The sequence below is a fragment of the Astatotilapia calliptera genome, chromosome 1 (assembly GCF_964374335.1).
Source record: "Astatotilapia calliptera chromosome 1, fAstCal68.1, whole genome shotgun sequence".
Classification (NCBI taxonomy): Eukaryota; Metazoa; Chordata; class Actinopteri; order Cichliformes; family Cichlidae; genus Astatotilapia; species Astatotilapia calliptera.
The window spans coordinates 10,895,913-10,914,084 of NC_137422.1; the positions used below are offsets into that span (position 1 = coordinate 10,895,913).

General features: G+C 43.8%; 1 protein-coding gene across 4 annotated transcripts in view; it reads right to left on the reverse strand.

The window, feature by feature from the left end:
- cfap70 (cilia and flagella associated protein 70) overlaps positions 1-18,172 on the reverse strand; it is a 28,621-nt gene that overhangs the window by 4,036 nt on the left and 6,413 nt on the right. For 3 of the 4 annotated variants that reach the window (XM_080302100.1, XM_080302103.1, XM_026162035.2), the window contains 17 exons: positions 13,403-13,497; positions 10,756-10,828; positions 10,470-10,607; positions 10,001-10,144; positions 8,289-8,380; positions 8,017-8,077; positions 7,687-7,869; positions 7,399-7,530; positions 7,192-7,320; positions 6,751-6,884; positions 5,640-5,755; positions 4,999-5,199; positions 4,616-4,743; positions 4,086-4,238; positions 815-976; positions 485-574; positions 92-193 (listed from right to left, as the gene is read on the reverse strand). In XM_080302100.1, coding sequence (XP_080158226.1) covers positions 92-193; positions 485-574; positions 815-976; positions 4,086-4,238; positions 4,616-4,743; positions 4,999-5,199; positions 5,640-5,755; positions 6,751-6,884; positions 7,192-7,320; positions 7,399-7,530; positions 7,687-7,869; positions 8,017-8,077; positions 8,289-8,380; positions 10,001-10,144; positions 10,470-10,607; positions 10,756-10,828; positions 13,403-13,497 — 2,133 coding nt within the window. Of the gene's footprint in view, positions 1-91; positions 217-484; positions 575-814; positions 977-4,085; positions 4,239-4,615; positions 4,744-4,998; positions 5,200-5,639; positions 5,756-6,750; positions 6,885-7,191; positions 7,321-7,398; positions 7,531-7,686; positions 7,870-8,016; positions 8,078-8,288; positions 8,381-10,000; positions 10,145-10,469; positions 10,608-10,755; positions 10,829-13,402; positions 13,498-18,172 lie in introns of all 4 variants that reach the window. The other variant, XR_013909321.1, reaches the window with a different exon arrangement.

Genomic DNA, 18,172 nt, shown 5'->3' on the forward strand with positions numbered 1-18,172 from the left:
GGGATGTGTCAGGCCACTGTGCGCGAGATTATCTTGAAATACAGACGGAGGACATTAATAATGACATTAATAGTGTTTTATCATCACTCACCTTGAGGCAAATGAGAGACAGGTAAGCCCAGACCTCTGCATTCTGGTTGTCCAAATGGTTGGCCTCAGTCAAAGCTTCCTCAGCTGTACAAAACTCCTCCAACTAAACAGACACAGAAATGCCCACTGAAACAACAAAGGGTGACTTCCTTTCAAAACAGACAGAGTAGGGCTCCCAACTATTCTTTTAAGCTAGTATTTCAAAAGTATTTCTTTTAACAATAGAAACAGGAGTGTACTTAAAACCTTGAACCATACACTGAGTGGAATCACAGGTTTTACAATTTTATTTTATTTTCCATATAACAAAAATAATTCTGAAGGCACAACATAGAAGCTTTTTTTGAGTTTAATACGATCCTTCCCATCAATGTTCTGAAGGTAAGAGTTTTACCCGGTAACATGCACCGCCCAGGCCTAGCCAGGTCAGGCAGGATGGAGACTGTTCACAGGCCTGCAGGTACACAACCTTGGCTTCCTGAAACTGAGAGTTAAAAAAAATAAGACAGAGTTACACTGTATAACTTTGTGGTTTCACATGAGATGTTTTAAGTCACATTTGAGTTTTGCTGTTATTTTCCAAGACATATGGCTGGTCCATTTTGTTTCTTTCTTGAAAAATGCATGAGGTAAACTCTCACACAGTGAATAGATGCTAGCAGACCCAGTACACATGAGTAACTGTCTGACTGATCAGACAGTGATGCCTGTCTTAATATCTGACCTTCTCCTGCATAAAGTAGCTGGATCCCAGGCGGAGCAAGACAATGTGAGAGTCTGATGGCTTCTGCTGGAATTTGAAGCTCCACTCGTAGCTCTCCTCAGCCTCATGGAACTCCCCTCGTAGATAGTGACAGTGACCATTCCAAGCCCATGCATCAGGATCCTGGTGAGAAAGTGGGCAAGACTCTTTGGGTCAATAGTCAGCAAAGTTGCTTGACGAATGCTTCTTCTAGACACATTTCTCAGTCTGGATGAAACTTATTATATAAACTGCCCAGGGTTCCAGGATTAGAAACATCAATGTTCACGTGAAAGACCACCTTATAAAGTGCTTCCAGCTGAAATGATGAGGGACAAAATTCATGCTGCTTGTTATGTGAAAAATCCGAAAGTTGCGGCTGAATTAGACAAACACAGTGAAAATCTTATGAAGTGTCAGTGTTCCCCTATGTGTTGACACAGACTGTGTGCACACAAAAGACAAAAGAAAATAGTGTTGTCAAAAATGACAATAGTGTTCCTATTTTTCTTATTTGTGTGTTGTAAACTTTATGAAAGAACTAAAAAAAACAGCACTTAATCTTTTGAGTTTGGTATATGGCGGGGCGCAGTGGACACCCAAGTTTGTAAATGCAGTAACTCAAGTACGAGGCAACATAGAATTTTCAAATCAATACCATGGTTGCATCTGCTGAAAATCTCTTTAAGGTTTAAATCTCAGGGATCTTGACTTCAAGGTCAGAGCTCAACTTTTCTAAAAAAACAAAACAAAACAAAAAACTAAGAGGATTTTCACATTTATAACACAGGTATGTCTACTAGGAGGCTAAAGGGTAGCACTATATTTAAAAAGAATTACAAACAAAAATTAGCTGATGCTTAAAGCTGCTTTATTTAATATACATCCATTTTTTCCCCCAATTTGTATCGAATTAGGTCTGATTGAAGGACTGATGTGATGGTAAGTTGTCTGCTGCTCCGCTTTGAATATTGGCAAGAACTTGACACAGGGATTACTTTAGGGATTTTAAGCAAAATTGTGGCCAAGTTCAAGACAATATCCATAGGTTGTTTTGATTTTTTTTAGGCTTTTAAAAAAGAATTTCACAAGAATTGCTAGTTCCGCTGGAGTTTTGACCACCCCAACAATCAGATGATTCCCTATGAGCAAGCAATTAGCGACAGTGGGGAGGAAATCTCCCTTCAAAGAGGAAGAACCCTCCGACAGAACAAGGCTCAGGAAGGGACAGCCATCTGCTGTGACTGGTTGGGGTGGGGGGAGTGAAAATTAAAACAAAACCAAAAAAAAGCCAAAGTGATATAAAAGCAGCTTAATTAATTCTTGCAGTGTAATTTGCTGTTAATGGCCTTTTCCAATCCCTGCTTGTGTTTTTGTCACTTTTGTCCGGGGTCAACGAAGCAATGCTGGAGATTATTTCTGTGTGAGCTTTCTCTTTTCCAACTTGAAGGCTGCTGAGAGGCCGCAAGGTTTTGTCTCCCTGTGCTACTCCCGAGAGGCCAGGGTGGAAAAGTTATGCGCTGGTTTGTATCCAAGGCCAACATTTTTTTAATTAGGCTGACAAATAAATGTTGGTCATTTTGAGGTCCTGTGGTAGCTTCCATTAGTTGTTCAAGACAACTACGTCTCATATGAAATAGTAATTAGTGTACAAGCCAGAGTCTAGAACATGATCTGGTGGCTGACCCTGCGTGTCTATGATGAATTTCAAAACATCATATTCATTTTCCACAGGGTAGAGTGGCACCCCTGTAGCAAGCTCCACAGTTACCAGCCCCAGAGACCACATGTCTATTGCTTCATTATATGTATTACCAAGCATAACCTCAGGTGCACTATAACCAACTGTCCCCACACAGTCACCAGGAGTCACTGTAGATGCAGAATGTAGCAAACAAAACCTGTTGTGAGCCATCATCCTTACATGGCCTTTGGCATCCGCAATCACGCCTCGCCACCTTAAAGTCTGCGCTCTCTCAGCTGTTGTGCTGGTATGTGTCAGGCTATGTGCTGGAAATCTACAGCCGGCTGTGTGTGTACAGCAACCATGTGTGAAAAGTGGTCAATAAAAAGATGCTGAAAAACATGTTCATGCAAACATCATTGGGTCTGCCGTGATATCTTTACAATAGGACTTCTGCTCCTGAACCTCTGCACACAGCGTCTGCAAATCCAGGCTGTATGAAGTAACTTTGATCTTTATGCAGGACTGTAAGCTGTCGTCTGTGAGGTATGAGGGATATTTGTTTTTAACATAGTTCACGGTGGAGAATAGCTGCTCACATATGTATGTGGATCCGAAGATCAACAATCCACAAATTAGGCATACTGGTAGGCCACTCTCATCAAAAATAAATTCAAATTAATCTACGCAGGCATCATTAAATGTTCTATTTTCTTCAGATATTTTTCTTTTCTTACATTTCTCCATACTTTACCTACCTGGGGTTGAACGTCTCAATAAATGCACGGCGTTTCAGCAGGTATACCAGTATCCGCTAGTGTGGCGCTTATTTTGAGCGACGAAGAATAATGAAATATAACTTTATTTTTATATTTCAAGATCACAATAATCTTCCAATTTAGAACTACAAGTTAAAAAATAACTAACACAAATAAAATACACTTCAGTTAAATGAATATAATTTATTTTCCAAAACCATGCGGAGCCGCAGTATAAGAACAAAAGAGCCGCATGTTGCTCCAGAGCCGCAGGTTTCCGACCCCTGAACTAGAGCAATGATGCTGGAGAAGACTAGATGTTAGCTTCGGTGTATATCTGTGCTGTTAGACCAGCAGAAGGAGAATGATCTCAAGAATAAAACTAGGTCTGATTTCAATTCACTTAGATTTTGGGAATTATTTTTATAACACTCAGCTCCTTACAAATTATGTATATTATGTGTAGTAATTGATCCTACACTGGAATGTGTTGTCATGCATATCTATAGAAGGTGAGCATCAAAAAGTAACAGTGGCTGTAACTGATTACTTTGTCATATACAATAAATATGCACCTTGAAAATATAAAAATAACAAATATATTTATTTATTATTCATTTGTTTGGTGTTTAGTGAAGATAAAAAAAAGAATAGCATGATAAATTAGACAATAAATTGCAGGTTTCACACTTTACAAACAGAGCACCAAATGCTTTCTGGAAAAGTAATGCCCTACATGCAGTTGAACACTCATGTAATATTCCTCACCCAGTCGATACTCGTGTTGTAGCCAGAGGTAGTGTGGAAATACCTGATCTATGCTGGACAGTGCCTCTTTGAGGTTGGCAGCAGCACTGCAGTAGTCTGCTTTAAGCAGCTGCAACTGGGCCAGATGAATGAAGTAGGAAGCACTGCGACCGCCATCTGAACATAGGAGCTCCTCAGATAGAGCGACTTCTGCCATCTGACAACAGAAAACAGTCATCTCTGAACAATTTCGGCTATTGCTTTTTTCATTTGTTTTATTTTTGTTCAAACATTACTGCTCAGAGCTTTTAAAATTAGACATTTATTGTTCCCAATATTACATAAGACTTTTTTTAAAAATTGCAAAAATATAAATAAAGAGAAAAATCGAATCTTTTTTCAAAATGATAAACTGCAACTGATGCTATCATACTTTCATAAAACACATATCACTAACACATGTTTCTAAAACCAAGTGTCTTTTGAAATTGCAGATTGCCATATGTAATATGCCCCTTTTTGTGCGGTAACAGAATAAACCGATGGTCACGTTCACACAGTGCTGTACAAACCAACACGCTGGGTATGTTTTACCTGCAGTGCATTGTTCTGCAGCAGGAATTGGATGATCTGTGTGTAAATAGTAGCAGGAGCTGATTTCAAGCTGACACTCAGTGCTGGAGGCTCTTCTTTCTGCATCTCTGAATCCTGGTCAACAAGTTCTGGGTAAAGGAGAAAAATAAAGCTACACAGTCAGATAAAATCAGTTACTCCAAGGGTTTATTTTCTTCTGCCCTATGCCCTTTGGGCTGAAGTGCATGAGAGCTCTAGCAGACAGAGTAGTAACAAAAGTAGTTCCTTGACAGGGAGATGGGGCTCAGGGGAACAGAATGGGTTGAACTCATGCATAGACTGGCATTATTGCACTTGACACTGTCTTGTATATGTCTGTATTTCTGTTTTTTTGTTTTCCTCACCTTGCATAACTCTGGGAGAGTTTGTTGTTTCATCTGCCTCCTGCTTGTTCTCTTCCTCTTGGTGTTTCTCCTCCTTGTCTTTCTCCCCCTTCTCCTCGCTCTGCTCTTGCTTTTTTGCCTCTTCTGCATTCAACAGCTTTGTGGCCTCCATAAAAGCCCTCGCAGCCTGGATGGAGTCGTTCTGACCCACATGGAACAAACCTGGAGCAAACACCCAACAAGGTTACTCCACGTTCCCCAGCATGCATCCCTCTTCCACTATTGTTGTGGGTGTTTAGGTTACAGATTGTTTTATATTCATGTTTTTTTGTTTGTTCATCATTTTGTCTGTTCAGTCTGTGTCAACTCTTAAAGAGACCAGTCCAGGGTCTACCCTGTCTCTCACCCTATGACAAACTGGGCTCCACCCAACCCTAAATTGAAGATGATGGTTGGATATTTTAAAGACAGATTTACAAACCAACCTAAATCTATGAAAGTCACACACAACAGTCAAACTGTCTTGAGTAACCTGCGGGGCCTCCATTACACTGGGGGTAGACAACAAACAGTAATAGCTGCTGACAAATGAAGTTTGGTAGTATCATTTTGCTGTTCACTGATACAATAGCAGCAGGAAGCAAAACAGATTCTCATCTCACCCAGCAGTGTCCAGGCCACCACGCTGAGAGGGTCTAGGCTGGTGGCTCGCTCAAGGAAAGTCTGGGCCTCACTGTAATGCTCAAACATCACTGCCAATACCCCACACATCATCAGGCTGGAGCAAGAAGAGGATAAAGAAACATCGGTCTTGAACTCGTGAAACTGTTTGACGACCTGTTTTTTATGCTGCGGCTCGCCTCCTGACTGGCATTAGAAAGCATGCCTCTATCACGCCTGTTCTTATTGATTTGCATTGGTTACCCATAAAGTATCGCATTGAATTTAAAACATTGTTGCTCACCTTTAAAATGATAAATAATTTAGCCCCTCGTTATCTTGTCGATCTTCTTAGTCTATATGTCCCTGGGTGAGCCCTCGGGTCTTCAGCCCAATTACTCTTGGCTCAGCCTAGATCTAGACTTAAATCTAGGGGTGACCGTGCTTTTGCCCTGGTTGCACCTAATCTGTGGAACAACCTTCCTATCACTATCCGTGCGTCAGACTCCATTTTATCTTTTAAATCCCATTTAAAAACTCACTTATTCAACATAGCTTTTCCATCTAGTTAGTGTCCCTATTTTATATTTGGTTCAATTTTTTATTTATGTACTTTATCTTTTAGCTATATCTCTTCTTAGTAACTTTGTTACATAGTTCTTATATTCCCTACTTTGTTAATAGTCTATTATTTAATCATGTCTTAATTTTCCTGTTTTTATTGTAAAGCACTTTGGTGTACCGCTGGTCTTTTAAACGTGCTATACAAATAAAGTTGTATTGTAAGTAACCACTGAACCATGTTCCAATAAAAGTAAAAACACGAGCAGGTAGGTTCATTGCTTGTGACGTCAGAAAATACAGTGGAGATGAAGAATACTGTGACAGGAAGTAACTCTAAATATCTCTCTTCCTCTGTCAAATAATAATATACAAATAATATACCATCATGATTTAGAATTGAGCTGATTGCTAGACTATACTTATACACTCTATAATATTTAGATATATATATAATATGCAGGCTAAAATAATTATTCAATAATTAATCTCTTATTAAATTAATGATTTGCTTAAAGTGAAGATCAATATTGTAAGGAGTGCATTTCTAACCTGGGTTGGTGCACTTGGTCGATAGACACAGCATCATGATAACACTCTTTTGCCTTCAGGTAGTCTCCGGTCAGCATGTACAGGCCCCCCCACTCAAACATATAGGTGGGCTCATTTGGGTGCCTGACCACTAGCTGCAGGTTAATAAAAAAATATCAGAAACCACTTCATCTATTTTAACAACCATTATCATTATTCAGTGCTGCAATGTGACTTGTGTCCACTTGACGAAACAAAAGAAAAACATTCAAACATAACATTATTATAAATATTCTTGAGAATAACAGACAAATATAACCCAGTCTTTATATGACATTCTGACAAGTAATTAAATCTGTCCAGCAAATAGTTGTCTGTCACCCTTATTCTGTTTTTTTTTTACATAAATCTTCCTGATTATTTATTTTTTTCGCAATGAGCTTTAGAGCATTGTTATTATACCTCTTTCCAGTAATATGCAGCCTGCTCGTAATTCCCAGTAAGCTGTGCCTCTCTGGCAAAATGTGAGAGCTGAGAACAGTGTAACTGGATGTTATCTGGGTAGCCCTCAACAGCATCTGGAGAATAAATCTGTTAAGGAAGTAAGGATAAAACAAAAAAGTCAAAAGATGTCCTCACAGACTGTATATGAAAGTGTGTGTTTGGTACCTTGCTCATAGCAACGTGCATCTCATCAACCAGGTAGACATAGAGTTTGCTGGCAAATTCCTTCAGCTGTTGATCATCCGTGAACGGCTCTGTCCGCCTCATCTTGTCACGTACGATCCTCACCACCGCATGCTACAAACCAGAAATATACACAAGCCGTTGTGGAGAAATAATGACACTAATGTAGAAGAAAAATATGACCAGAACCATTAGATCGATCCCTAAAAATAGTTTCAGTGTCCTTGTAAATTTCATTAATCCATCATAGATGTGGGCAGTTGGTCTGACCTTCATTTGTTCCTTGAAGACAAAGTATCTCCCAGAGTCATTGAGCGCTCCTATCAACTGAATCTTCATTTTCTCCAAGCTGTCGTCTTGGGGAATTTCACAACTTGTTCCAAATAGTTCCTCACACTGTTCTGAAACATGGGACACCGTGTTTGCTACCTGCCTGTGGAAGTCCAGCACAGCCTGCAGGAGCACACACCGGTGGAGAGAATACATCAAGCATGCAAATCTCCTCGATTGGGCAATTCATTGTGTGTGTGTGTGTGTGTGTGTGTGTGTGTGTGTGTGTGTGTGTGTGTGTGTGTGTGTGTGTGTGTGTGTGTGCTTTACTCTTTCTGCTCTACTAGGACCAGCTGGACGTTTAGGTTTGGGAGGGATCAATGCCGTCACCCTGCAAGAAACACAAAAACATCTCAATACACTCACTCATTTGTGTTTCACAGTCAGTCAGAAACAGAGGGGGCAACTACTAAATTTAACACTTACGTGTGTGTGTGAAAGTGTTGATAAATGTATAACTCTATCTCGGTGCTACAATCTAATAATGGAGCCAAAAGAAGCAGGTCAGACTCAGTCACCACATGGTTTAATTAGCACATTACCTTTGGGCTAGCTCTTCTGGTGATGGTTTTGGTACCAGCGGTTTCTCCAAGGCTATCTCAATGATAATATAAGTTCTGGCCTCCACATACATCTGCCATTAACACAAGTGAAGAGTTAAAGTTTTCCAAATTTCTGCTTAAACAGAAAACACATCAGCTAAATACGACTTTATAATATATTGCAGTAATAAGGATGTGCAGTAAGTTTGAGCATCTACTGCTGCTGATCTCTGCTCAGCTGTACTAAATTGCAACTGGTACTGGAGTCTCCAGTAAATTCTCCTAATCAATGTTCGCTCTACTTATTCATGTTTCTGAGCGAACGCACAAACTCCCTGAGCGATCCCTTGGACCACTGTGAGCAACATCAGACGTGTGCACTGCGGTCACACCAGCATCGAATCCATCCAAGTTACATGGTTTATTAAAATAATCAAATTACAGCATTTACATTTATGTTAGACTACTTTTAATTAACTGCTTTAGCCCACTTACAATGAAAATTTAAACAAATCTTGTTCATGACCTGTGTAGTATCTTAACACTATTGGAAGTAAAAATAACTTAAACCCCAATTTTGAAGACACAACTTTTTTTTGTTTTGTTTTTTTGTTTTGTTTTTTTGTTTATAAAGCTCTGACTTGTATTATGAGTATGAGTCTGTGGTCTGGGGGAGAGTCCTGTAACTCTCTGTCTGCAAAATACAGTATATACCAGTGTTGGGCAATGAATTATATAGTTACTTCTTCAAAAAAGTAACTGAGTTATGCAAACAACAAAGTTTTTTGCAGCTGTTTACCTAAAAATGCAGCCAAGGCATTTTTTTTAAATAAACATTTCAAATTATTTTCAGAACAATCAGCTGTTCTGCATCAAATTTGATGCCACACAAATTATTTGTGCCACCCCAAAAATAATTTCAGTCCACTACGAGATAAAGGAGAACAACAACCTGATACCTGCAGGCCTGACAACAGGAGATGCATCACTGCTGTAACACCTGTAACATTCAGCAGTTGTTCTGACACACACAACAAAACTATTGACTGCAATACACACTAACTATACAAGATTTGCGCTAAACGTCGCCACGCCGCTTTGCTAGCTAAAACACCGGTGTCGGCACATAAGGACGCTGTCATAGCCTGTCAACGACATTGATTAGCTGCGTATATACGAATGTGAATCGCATTATTGGCTGGATCCCATATGGGAGCAGCCAGTCATTTACTGACTAACACTGCAAAACAGAATTGTTAAAGTATTGATTTTAATTTCAATTCAGGTTAGATTTTTTTGTGTGTGTGCGCAACGCAGATTTTCTGTGCGCAGAGACCGTGCCAGCAGTGCGCAATTGCGCACACGCGCAGCTTAGAGGGAACACTGATAATTTTATTGATTTCTTCGCTAATGCTGTGCAGAGTTATGTTGATGTTTACATGGAGCTTAGGGTTCCCTCGGCATTGACTTGTGGCTCAGGTTCATATAAATCACTGCAGGCCAGCTGCAGTTAATGGCACAGCTCCTTCACTGTGATTTGCATGTTGCTGATATAATTTTAAAAAACTTTATGTTATGGTCTAAATTCTTATAACTGAAGTCAGTTTTAATTGTTTGAGGGGGGAAAAGGAACTGTTGGACTTTGCTTATGCTGGAAAACTTATAAAAACTCTAAAGAATTATTCACTTGTGACCATCAAAACTTTTCTGACCTTTTTGCCTTGCTCATTGGAATCTGTGGGTCCCTTGTTGCTTCCATTCATGTTCTTTCCTGCTTTGTTAGAGCTGACAATATCTTTGGCCTGGCTGGCAGCTTCCTTAGCTTTTTCCTTTAAAACACTGATGCTTCGCTTGGCCTTTGAGTGCAAGAGAGGTTAAACAATTCACATAGCAATTTAACAGCCCTATTTAAATAAAGGCAATATCAACTGCAACCCCAGAGTTGGAACACTGTGTAAATTGTATTTATAAAGAGAGTAAAATTATTTCCAAAATTCATAAACCCATATTTTACGCATAAATATACATTCTCAGTTTTAATATTTGATTTGTTTTCTGATTTTTACTGTGAATAAAATATTGGTTTGTGAGATTAACTAAGTACTCCATTCTGTTTTTATTTATATTTTACAAGGAAACCAAATTTAAAGCAAATGAGTGATGTGTGTGTGTTACTGGAACCTTATTCAGCAAATCTTCCTCAGAGAAAGGCTGAACGCTGTATGCTCCTCGGATTCGCTGGACTCCAGGATACAGCAGCTGCCCAAAGTCTATAAATGCCAAACCATGGTAGGGGATTTCTGAGTCCTCAGCACCTAACTACACACAAACACACACAGGTCTGGTCTGGTCTCCATCTCAGTTAGACTTAAAATCACATGTTGTTTTTTCTAAGCTTATTGCATATGATATCCTAAATACTGGAAATCCAAACACCAAAGAAGAGAGAATAAAAAGGAATACTAACCTTTGATAATGGAGCCAATGACCTCATGATCTCCACTGGCCACAATCTGCTCTTAGTTATCCTTTGCTTCAGCCTGAAATTATAATCAGTACTGATACACACATTTTTATATTCTCTCTTTGTGTTTTCCATCATCCTAGAGCAATTCACCAAAGGCATGGAGGGTGCAGCCCAGGGGACATCCCATTCCCACCTCCCAACCCAGAAGCACCCATTCAACCTATATCGGCTTACACTGACATGACTGCCTTGATCTTTTTTTGTTATATTAAAAGCTTGCTATATTTTTGGTAACCCTAATCTTGTGTGATGTAATAACAAAACACTGTGAGATGCGAATCCCACTTTAATCATGTTTAACCTACCCTTTCATGTGTATTACAGTTGTTTTATATTATTATTTTTTTCCTTTCTTTATTCCTTTGTTTTATTTTTGTTTCCTAATGTGTTGCAAAGACAATGTCATTAGTTGGCCGACAACATGAGAGATGGGGCACAGTGGATGGAGGTCCAGGACCACCCCGAGGTACCACCACAGCCCAAACCCACTTAGTGAGCAACTCCAGATCCCACCAGTCCCAAGGTCACATATTAACTTGACCCCTGTTTCAATCCAGGGGGTCAGTGTTGACATTGTGGAGGACTATAAATACCTTGGAGTACACATTGACAATAAACTGGACTGGGCTAAAAACACCACAGCACTTTACAGGAAGGGCCAGAGTCGTCTCTATTTTTTGAGGCGACTGAGGTCCTTCAACATCTGCCAGAAAATGCTGAGGATTTTCTATGAGTCTGTGGTGGCCAGTGCGATCCTCTATGCTGTTGCATGCTGGGGGAGCAGGCTGAGGGTCGCAGATGCCAACAGACTTAATAAACTGATCCGTAAGGCCAGCAATGTTGTGGGGATGGAGCTGGACTCCCTCAAGGTGGTGTCGGAGAGGCGGATGCTGTCCAAGATAAAGACAATGTTGGATAACACCTCCCACCCACTCCATGACATGTTGGTCAGTCACAGGAGCACGTTCAGTGAGAGACTGAGATTACCGAAAAGCACCACTGAACGACACAGGAAATTATTCCTGCCTGTGGCCATCTCCCTGTACAACGCATCCACTTAACACACTGTTTGCTGCTACAACTACACGTTTCTTTTCCAAATATTTATTTATAAGTGACTTATGTATGTATGTATGTATGTATGTATGTATATATATGTATATATTGTACTATTCTTAGTTAGCGTATTGTCTGTCTTGTCTTAATGTTGGTTTAAAATGGAGCACTGTAACAAAAAATAATTTCCCCCAGGGATCAATAAAGTATTCTGATTCTGATTCTGATTCTGAAATTGTTCTGGCAAAATAAACAACAACAACAATTGGGGCGATCGTGGCTCAAGAGTTGGGAGTTTGCCTTGTAATCGGAAGGTTGCCGGTTCGAGCCCCGACTTGAACAGTCTCGGTCGTTGTGTCCTTGGGCAAGACACTTCACCCGTTGCCTACTGGTGGTGGTCAGAGGGCCCGGTGGCACCAGTGTCCGACAGCCTCACCTCTGTCAGTGTACCCCAGGGTGGCTGTGGCTACAATGTAGCTTGCCATCACCAGTGTGTGTGAATGAGTACTCCCATATATCATTGTGAATATTGATGTGACAATAAAAGTGATTTGATTTGATTTGATTTGAATGGGTGGATGACTGGATTTGTAAAGCGCTTTGGGGTCCTTAGGGACTAGTAAAGCGCTATACAAATACAGGCCATTTACCATTAAACAACAACAATGATAATAATAATCAACATGATTAATTCAGAAAATGGGTTTAAAATGTTGATAAATACAGCTCTATTGTCTTTTTGCAAGAATGTCATGGTTTCTAAATGTGTGTCTTCAATGAGAAGGTTTGTCTGGATGTTAATATGTAACTATTTCTTTGATTTCCAGTTAAGAACTATTGTTGTCTTGGCGATACTTAGAGAAACAAGGAGTGGATTCATGTATTTGTTTGAGAGAGTTTCAACTTCAGTGCTACTGCCAAGCAAACAAAGGGTTGGTAAAACAGACTAGATTTCTTTCACCGAGGAAAAAAGGTGTCATTTTGGAGAATGTTGACTAAACTGTGATAAAAAAAAATTAAATTTTTACTATGGATATTTCACATTTTCGTTGTCTAGCTGTAACATCTACTCTTACCAGTAGCGTTTTATAGTGATACAGTTAATATTGAGCATAATAACTGAGTTCAGCTTATTGGTGCAGCCCTTCACAACAGTCCCAATTTCTCATGTGGGCCTTTGTGAAAACCACTGCACTAGTTGTTTTTTCTTTCATACATTTGACCTTTACTCTAAGCATTAAGCCTATTTACTTACTGTATACTTGCACAGATCACATGCTCACTGTGTGCCTAAAATCAGTGATAAGATCAAATTCCTTTTTCATTACTTTCTGATTTCCTTGCATGCCTGAAATGTTCTGAATAAGGAAATCCTGCTCTTAGACTCTGCTATAACATGTGTTCTGTAACAAAGAAACTGGTGACTGACTTTCCCTTTCTAGATTAAATTCGTAAAATTGTAGCCAGCAGGTAGCATGGTGGTCCGGTACACAGAGAAATAAAGGAGTGATTTGCATGCTCAGCCTCCAACCTTGTAGTTCCCCCTGCGTCCAGAAAGCAGTACATCTCTGTGTCCCAGCTCACTCTGTTCTTCGTGGTCTCTGCCTCATCACGAAATGCCCGGTCCTGTGGGAACATTTACACCACAAGCCTGTAAATAAGCTTTCACATGCTGTTATCTTCAATGGAATTGTGGTTTTTGGATTATCTGTGGTTTTCTGAGATTTCTGAGTTTTTGTCTTCCTTTGAGTTTATCGACATTGATTCTTGGGTTTTATTATTTTCCTCAGTTCTTGATTTGTTGAGTGGACAAATATATAAAGAGGGAGCTGTCAAGCAGGAGGAAAAGAGTAAGACCTCAGAGGAGGTTCATGGATATAGTGAATAAGGATATGAATAAGGAAGCAGAGTCTGGGGATGAGGGGAATGACCCGCGAGGTCACTGAGGCAGTTAAACAACTCCTTGGTGGCAGAGCCCCTGGTGTTGATGAGGTCCGCCCCGAGTTCCTGAAGGCTCTGGACGTTGTAGGGCTGTCCTGGTTGACACGCCTCTGCAATATTGCGTGGAGATCAGGGGCAGTACCTGTGGACTGGCAGACCGGGGTGGTGGTCCCCATGTTTAAGAAGGGGGTCCGGAGGGTGTGTTCCAACTACAGGGGGATCACACTCCTCAGCCTCCCTTTTTTTTTTTTTTTTGGCCTGTCCCGTTTGGCTCTTTTGCCATCAGAATTGTTGTCTAAAGGCAAACAAAGATGCCCAACGGATTTACTTTACCAAACTGACCATCCCAGCCTTGCCGTAATGGTCCATTTGATTCACCTTTTATTGTTTATTTTATTTTCACTTACTGAATACGGGACAGACTTGACTGGGGGAAAGAAGGGGAGAAAGAAAGAGGGAAAGAGAAACAGCTGAGAAGAGGGACGGGGGAGAAGGGCAAAAAACATAAACCAAACAGAACGGGCAGAGAAAAAAAATGCATATATCAATCACCTGGATCACCTGCTGAGAAAGAAAAAAGAAAACAAGCAGAAGAGAACAAGAGTAATAGAATAAACAACATCACAATGATATATGGGAATATGACAGTAAATACTAAATATTAAACATTATTGTGCAGCACATAAGATCAACAGAACACAGTGTGCTTTGAGGTAGGAGCCAAAAAGGGTGTAGTTTGTGGGTGTGATCACCCGTGTGTACACCTGTGAGCATGGACGCGCTTGTTTTTTTTGTTTTTTTTAAAGGTTCCTTCATGTAATAATCTGCTAGAGGGTGTGGGGAGCCACAGCCCCGTCCTCCAGGGCATGAAGCAGGTATGGAGGAGATCAAAATTCCAGACATCCAGAGGCCCCCAGAACACAAGAGACCAAGGAAGACCAACAGAGGGGCAGCCGCGCCACTGTCCCAGAAAGAGCTGAGGAGAGTCCCAGATAAGGGCTCACTCACCAGCCGCAGAGCAGAAGCCAGGGGGAGTTGCAGTGACGCGCCCGTGAGCTCCGCCGGCAGCCAGCCGTGCCTGAGTGACCGAGCCCCAGGCCGAGAGGCCGGGGGCACCCCACCTCCGAAGTGGCCCGAGCGAGCCCCAGGCTCCAGGCCCCGATAAGCGGCCGCCAAGGAGTGAGCCGGTGTGTACCTGGACGCCCATCCCCGGACACAAAGAACCACCAACGCACCGATGTCTGAGGGAGTCCGCCACTGGCAGGGGAAGTGGTGGTAGGGGGAGATAGGCCTCCAAACTTTGGAGGGCCTGAGATGTCCCCAGAGAGGTGGCGCCTGACACCCAACCTGACATATAGACACAGACGTACAGGCACACACAGATACAAACATCCATTCCCACCCTCATGCTCTCATATGCACTTACTCCACACTCAACCAACGTGGAGACATAAAGAGACGCTGTACACACGATCACACTCCCCAAGCGTACTCTACAAACCGGGTCTAGGTACCCTTGCCCCTGGAGGGGGGAACTGCACCTAGACCCAGGTGGTGTTACCCTTTTCCCTGCGGTGGGGGGAGGCAGACCGCCCCGACTCCGCAGCAGCAGGAAGGCCCCACACTCCAGACCGCAGTCGGACGGCCAACTCCTCCTCCTAGGCCCCCCGCTCCAGCAGGTCGCAGAGAATGGGGGTGAGAGAAGACTCCAAACCTCCCTCCACCCGCTCATTGTAGTGTTGATGCATGTGTGTTCTAAGGTGCATTTAAAACCCAGGAGGGGTTGGAGCTACCTGCCAGAGAGCAGCAGGTAAGCGCATGGTCCCTCCTGCTAGCCCTCAATCTCTACGTGTATTTAAAATTGAGAGGTGGGCAACGACGCCAGGGGTGGGGTGTACACCCTGATGGTACTTTGGATTCCGTGCCCACCCCCAAGATCCTATATGTATGTGTAATGAGAGTGTGAGTAATGTGAATGTCTAAGTTGTGGGATAAAATTGAGGCAGAGGTAGCCAGAAGGGGACAGAGGGGGGGTAGCCTCCTCTGCACCCTGGTGACATACCCCCACTCCAAGGTCCTGCATGTGTGGGTGGTTGTGGTGGAGCGGGAAGAGGGAGGCAGCTGGAGATGGGGAGGGAAGGAAGGGAGGGGCAAGTGACCCCTCCCTGGGGCCAGCTCCCCCGCTGACCCCAGTAGGCACCCCCATACTCCGCGACCCGCCAGGGAAAGGGGGCCCAGGCCCATCCGACCGGGGCCCAGTGCAGCAGCGCCTCCCGGCCCCACAGAGCCCGGGACAGTCCACCCAACCCCACCACAGAGAAAACTGCACCCACCCCACCATCCACTCATCTTCCAGACTACATAAGATAATAAACACCCAGGCTGAGATCTTCCTCCACCTCTCCTGTATCTCCCCCTCCTGCAGAGGGAGCTCCTGAGGAGAGGAAAGCTCCTGCAAGATGCTACAATCTCCCCCACCAGTTGAAGAGCCCCCCAGGTGGCTCGATGCACCGGCGGCACCCTGCTCCAGGGCTGGGCCCCCATGCACCCACCCGCCCACAACCCCGGCAACACACCAACCAGGACCCAAGCCCCCAAGGCCCGGGTCCCAGCCCAGAGACGGAGCGCCCCCAGAACCTCACGCCCATCCTGGACCCACCCAGGGGCAGCCAGGCTACCAGGTCAGTAACCCACGTCCGTCAGCACAGACCCTCCCCCCGTGCACACAGCCACGAGGAAACAGTCACCTCAGAGCCAACAGAGCCCCTAACCGGACATGACCGTTACCCCGGGTTGAGCCCCCCAAGGAAGATGCCTCCGGGGAACCCCCCGACGGCATCAGGGGCAGTACCTGTGGACTGGCAGACCGGGGTGGTGGACCGGAGGGTGTGTTCCAACTACAGGGGGATCACACTCCTCAGCCTCCCTGGGAAAGTCTATGCCAGGGTGCTGGAAAGGAGAGTTCGTCCGCTAGTCGAACCTCGGATACAGGAGGAGCAATGCGGTTTTTGTCTTGGTCGCGGAACACTGGACCAGCTCTTTATCCTCTCGAGGATACTTGAAGGTGCATGGGAGTTTGCCCAACCAGTCTACATGTGTTTTGTGGACTTGGAGAAGGCATTCGACTGTGTCCCTCGGGGTGTCCTGTGGGAGGTGTTGCGGGAGTATGGGGTGTCTGGCCCATTGCTACGGGCCATTTGACCCCTATACAACCGTTGTAAGAGCTTGGTTCGCATTGTCGGCAATAAGTCGGACTCGTTCCCGGTGGGTGATGGGCTCCGCCAGGGCTGCCCTTTGTCTCCGGTTCTGTTCATAATTTTTATGGACAGGATTTCTAGGCACAGCCAAGTGGCGAAGGGCTTTCGCTTTGGTGGCCTCAGAATCTCATCTCTGATTTTTGCGGATGATGTGGTTCTGTTGGCTTCATCGGGTGAGGGCCTCCAGCTCGCACTGGAACGGTTCGCAGCCGAGTGTGAAGCAGCGGGAATGAGGATCAGCACCTCCAAATCTGAGGCCATGGTTCTCAGCCGGAAAAGGGTGGAGTGCCCACTCCGGGTCGGGGATGAGTTCCTGCCCCAAGTGGAGGAGTTCAAGTATCTTGGGGTCTTGTTCGCGAGTGATGGGAGAAGGGAGCCGGAGATCGACAGACGGATTGGGGCTGCAGCTGCAGTAATGTGGACGCTGCACCGGTCCGTCGTGGTGAAGAGGGAGCTGAGTGTAAAAGCAAAGCTCTCAATTTACCGGTCGATCTACGTCCCTACCCTCACCTATGGCCACGAGCTGTGGGTAGTGACCGAAAGAACGAGATCGCGGATACAAGCGGCAGAAATGAGCTTCCTCCGAAAGGTGGCTGGCCTCTCCCTTAGAGATAGGGTGAGAAGTTCGGTCATCCGGGAGGGGCTCAGAGTAGAGCCGCTGCTGCTCCACATCGAAAGGAGCCAGCTGAGGTGGTTCGGGCATCTGACAAGGATGCCCCCTGGGCGCCTCCTGGGTGAGGTGTTCCAGGCATGTCCCACCGGGAGGAGGCCCCGGGGCAGACCCAGGACACGCTGGAGAGATTATATCTCTCGGCTGGCCTGGGAACGCCTTGGTGTTCCCCCGGATAAGCTGGAGGAGGTGGCTGGGGAGAGGGAGGTCTGGGCCTCTTTGCTTAGGCTGCTGCCCCCGCGGCCCGGCCTCGGATAAAGCGGATGAAGATGGATGGATGGATGGATGGATATGCTAAAGGTTGGTGTCCCTGTTAGGGACAGGGATAGTTAGAATCTGATCCAGTTCATCTGATCCTTATTACCCATCTTTGTTAGTTTTTGTGTCTGTCTAACCCTGTAATGACACGTATATCACATTTGATGGATGAAAA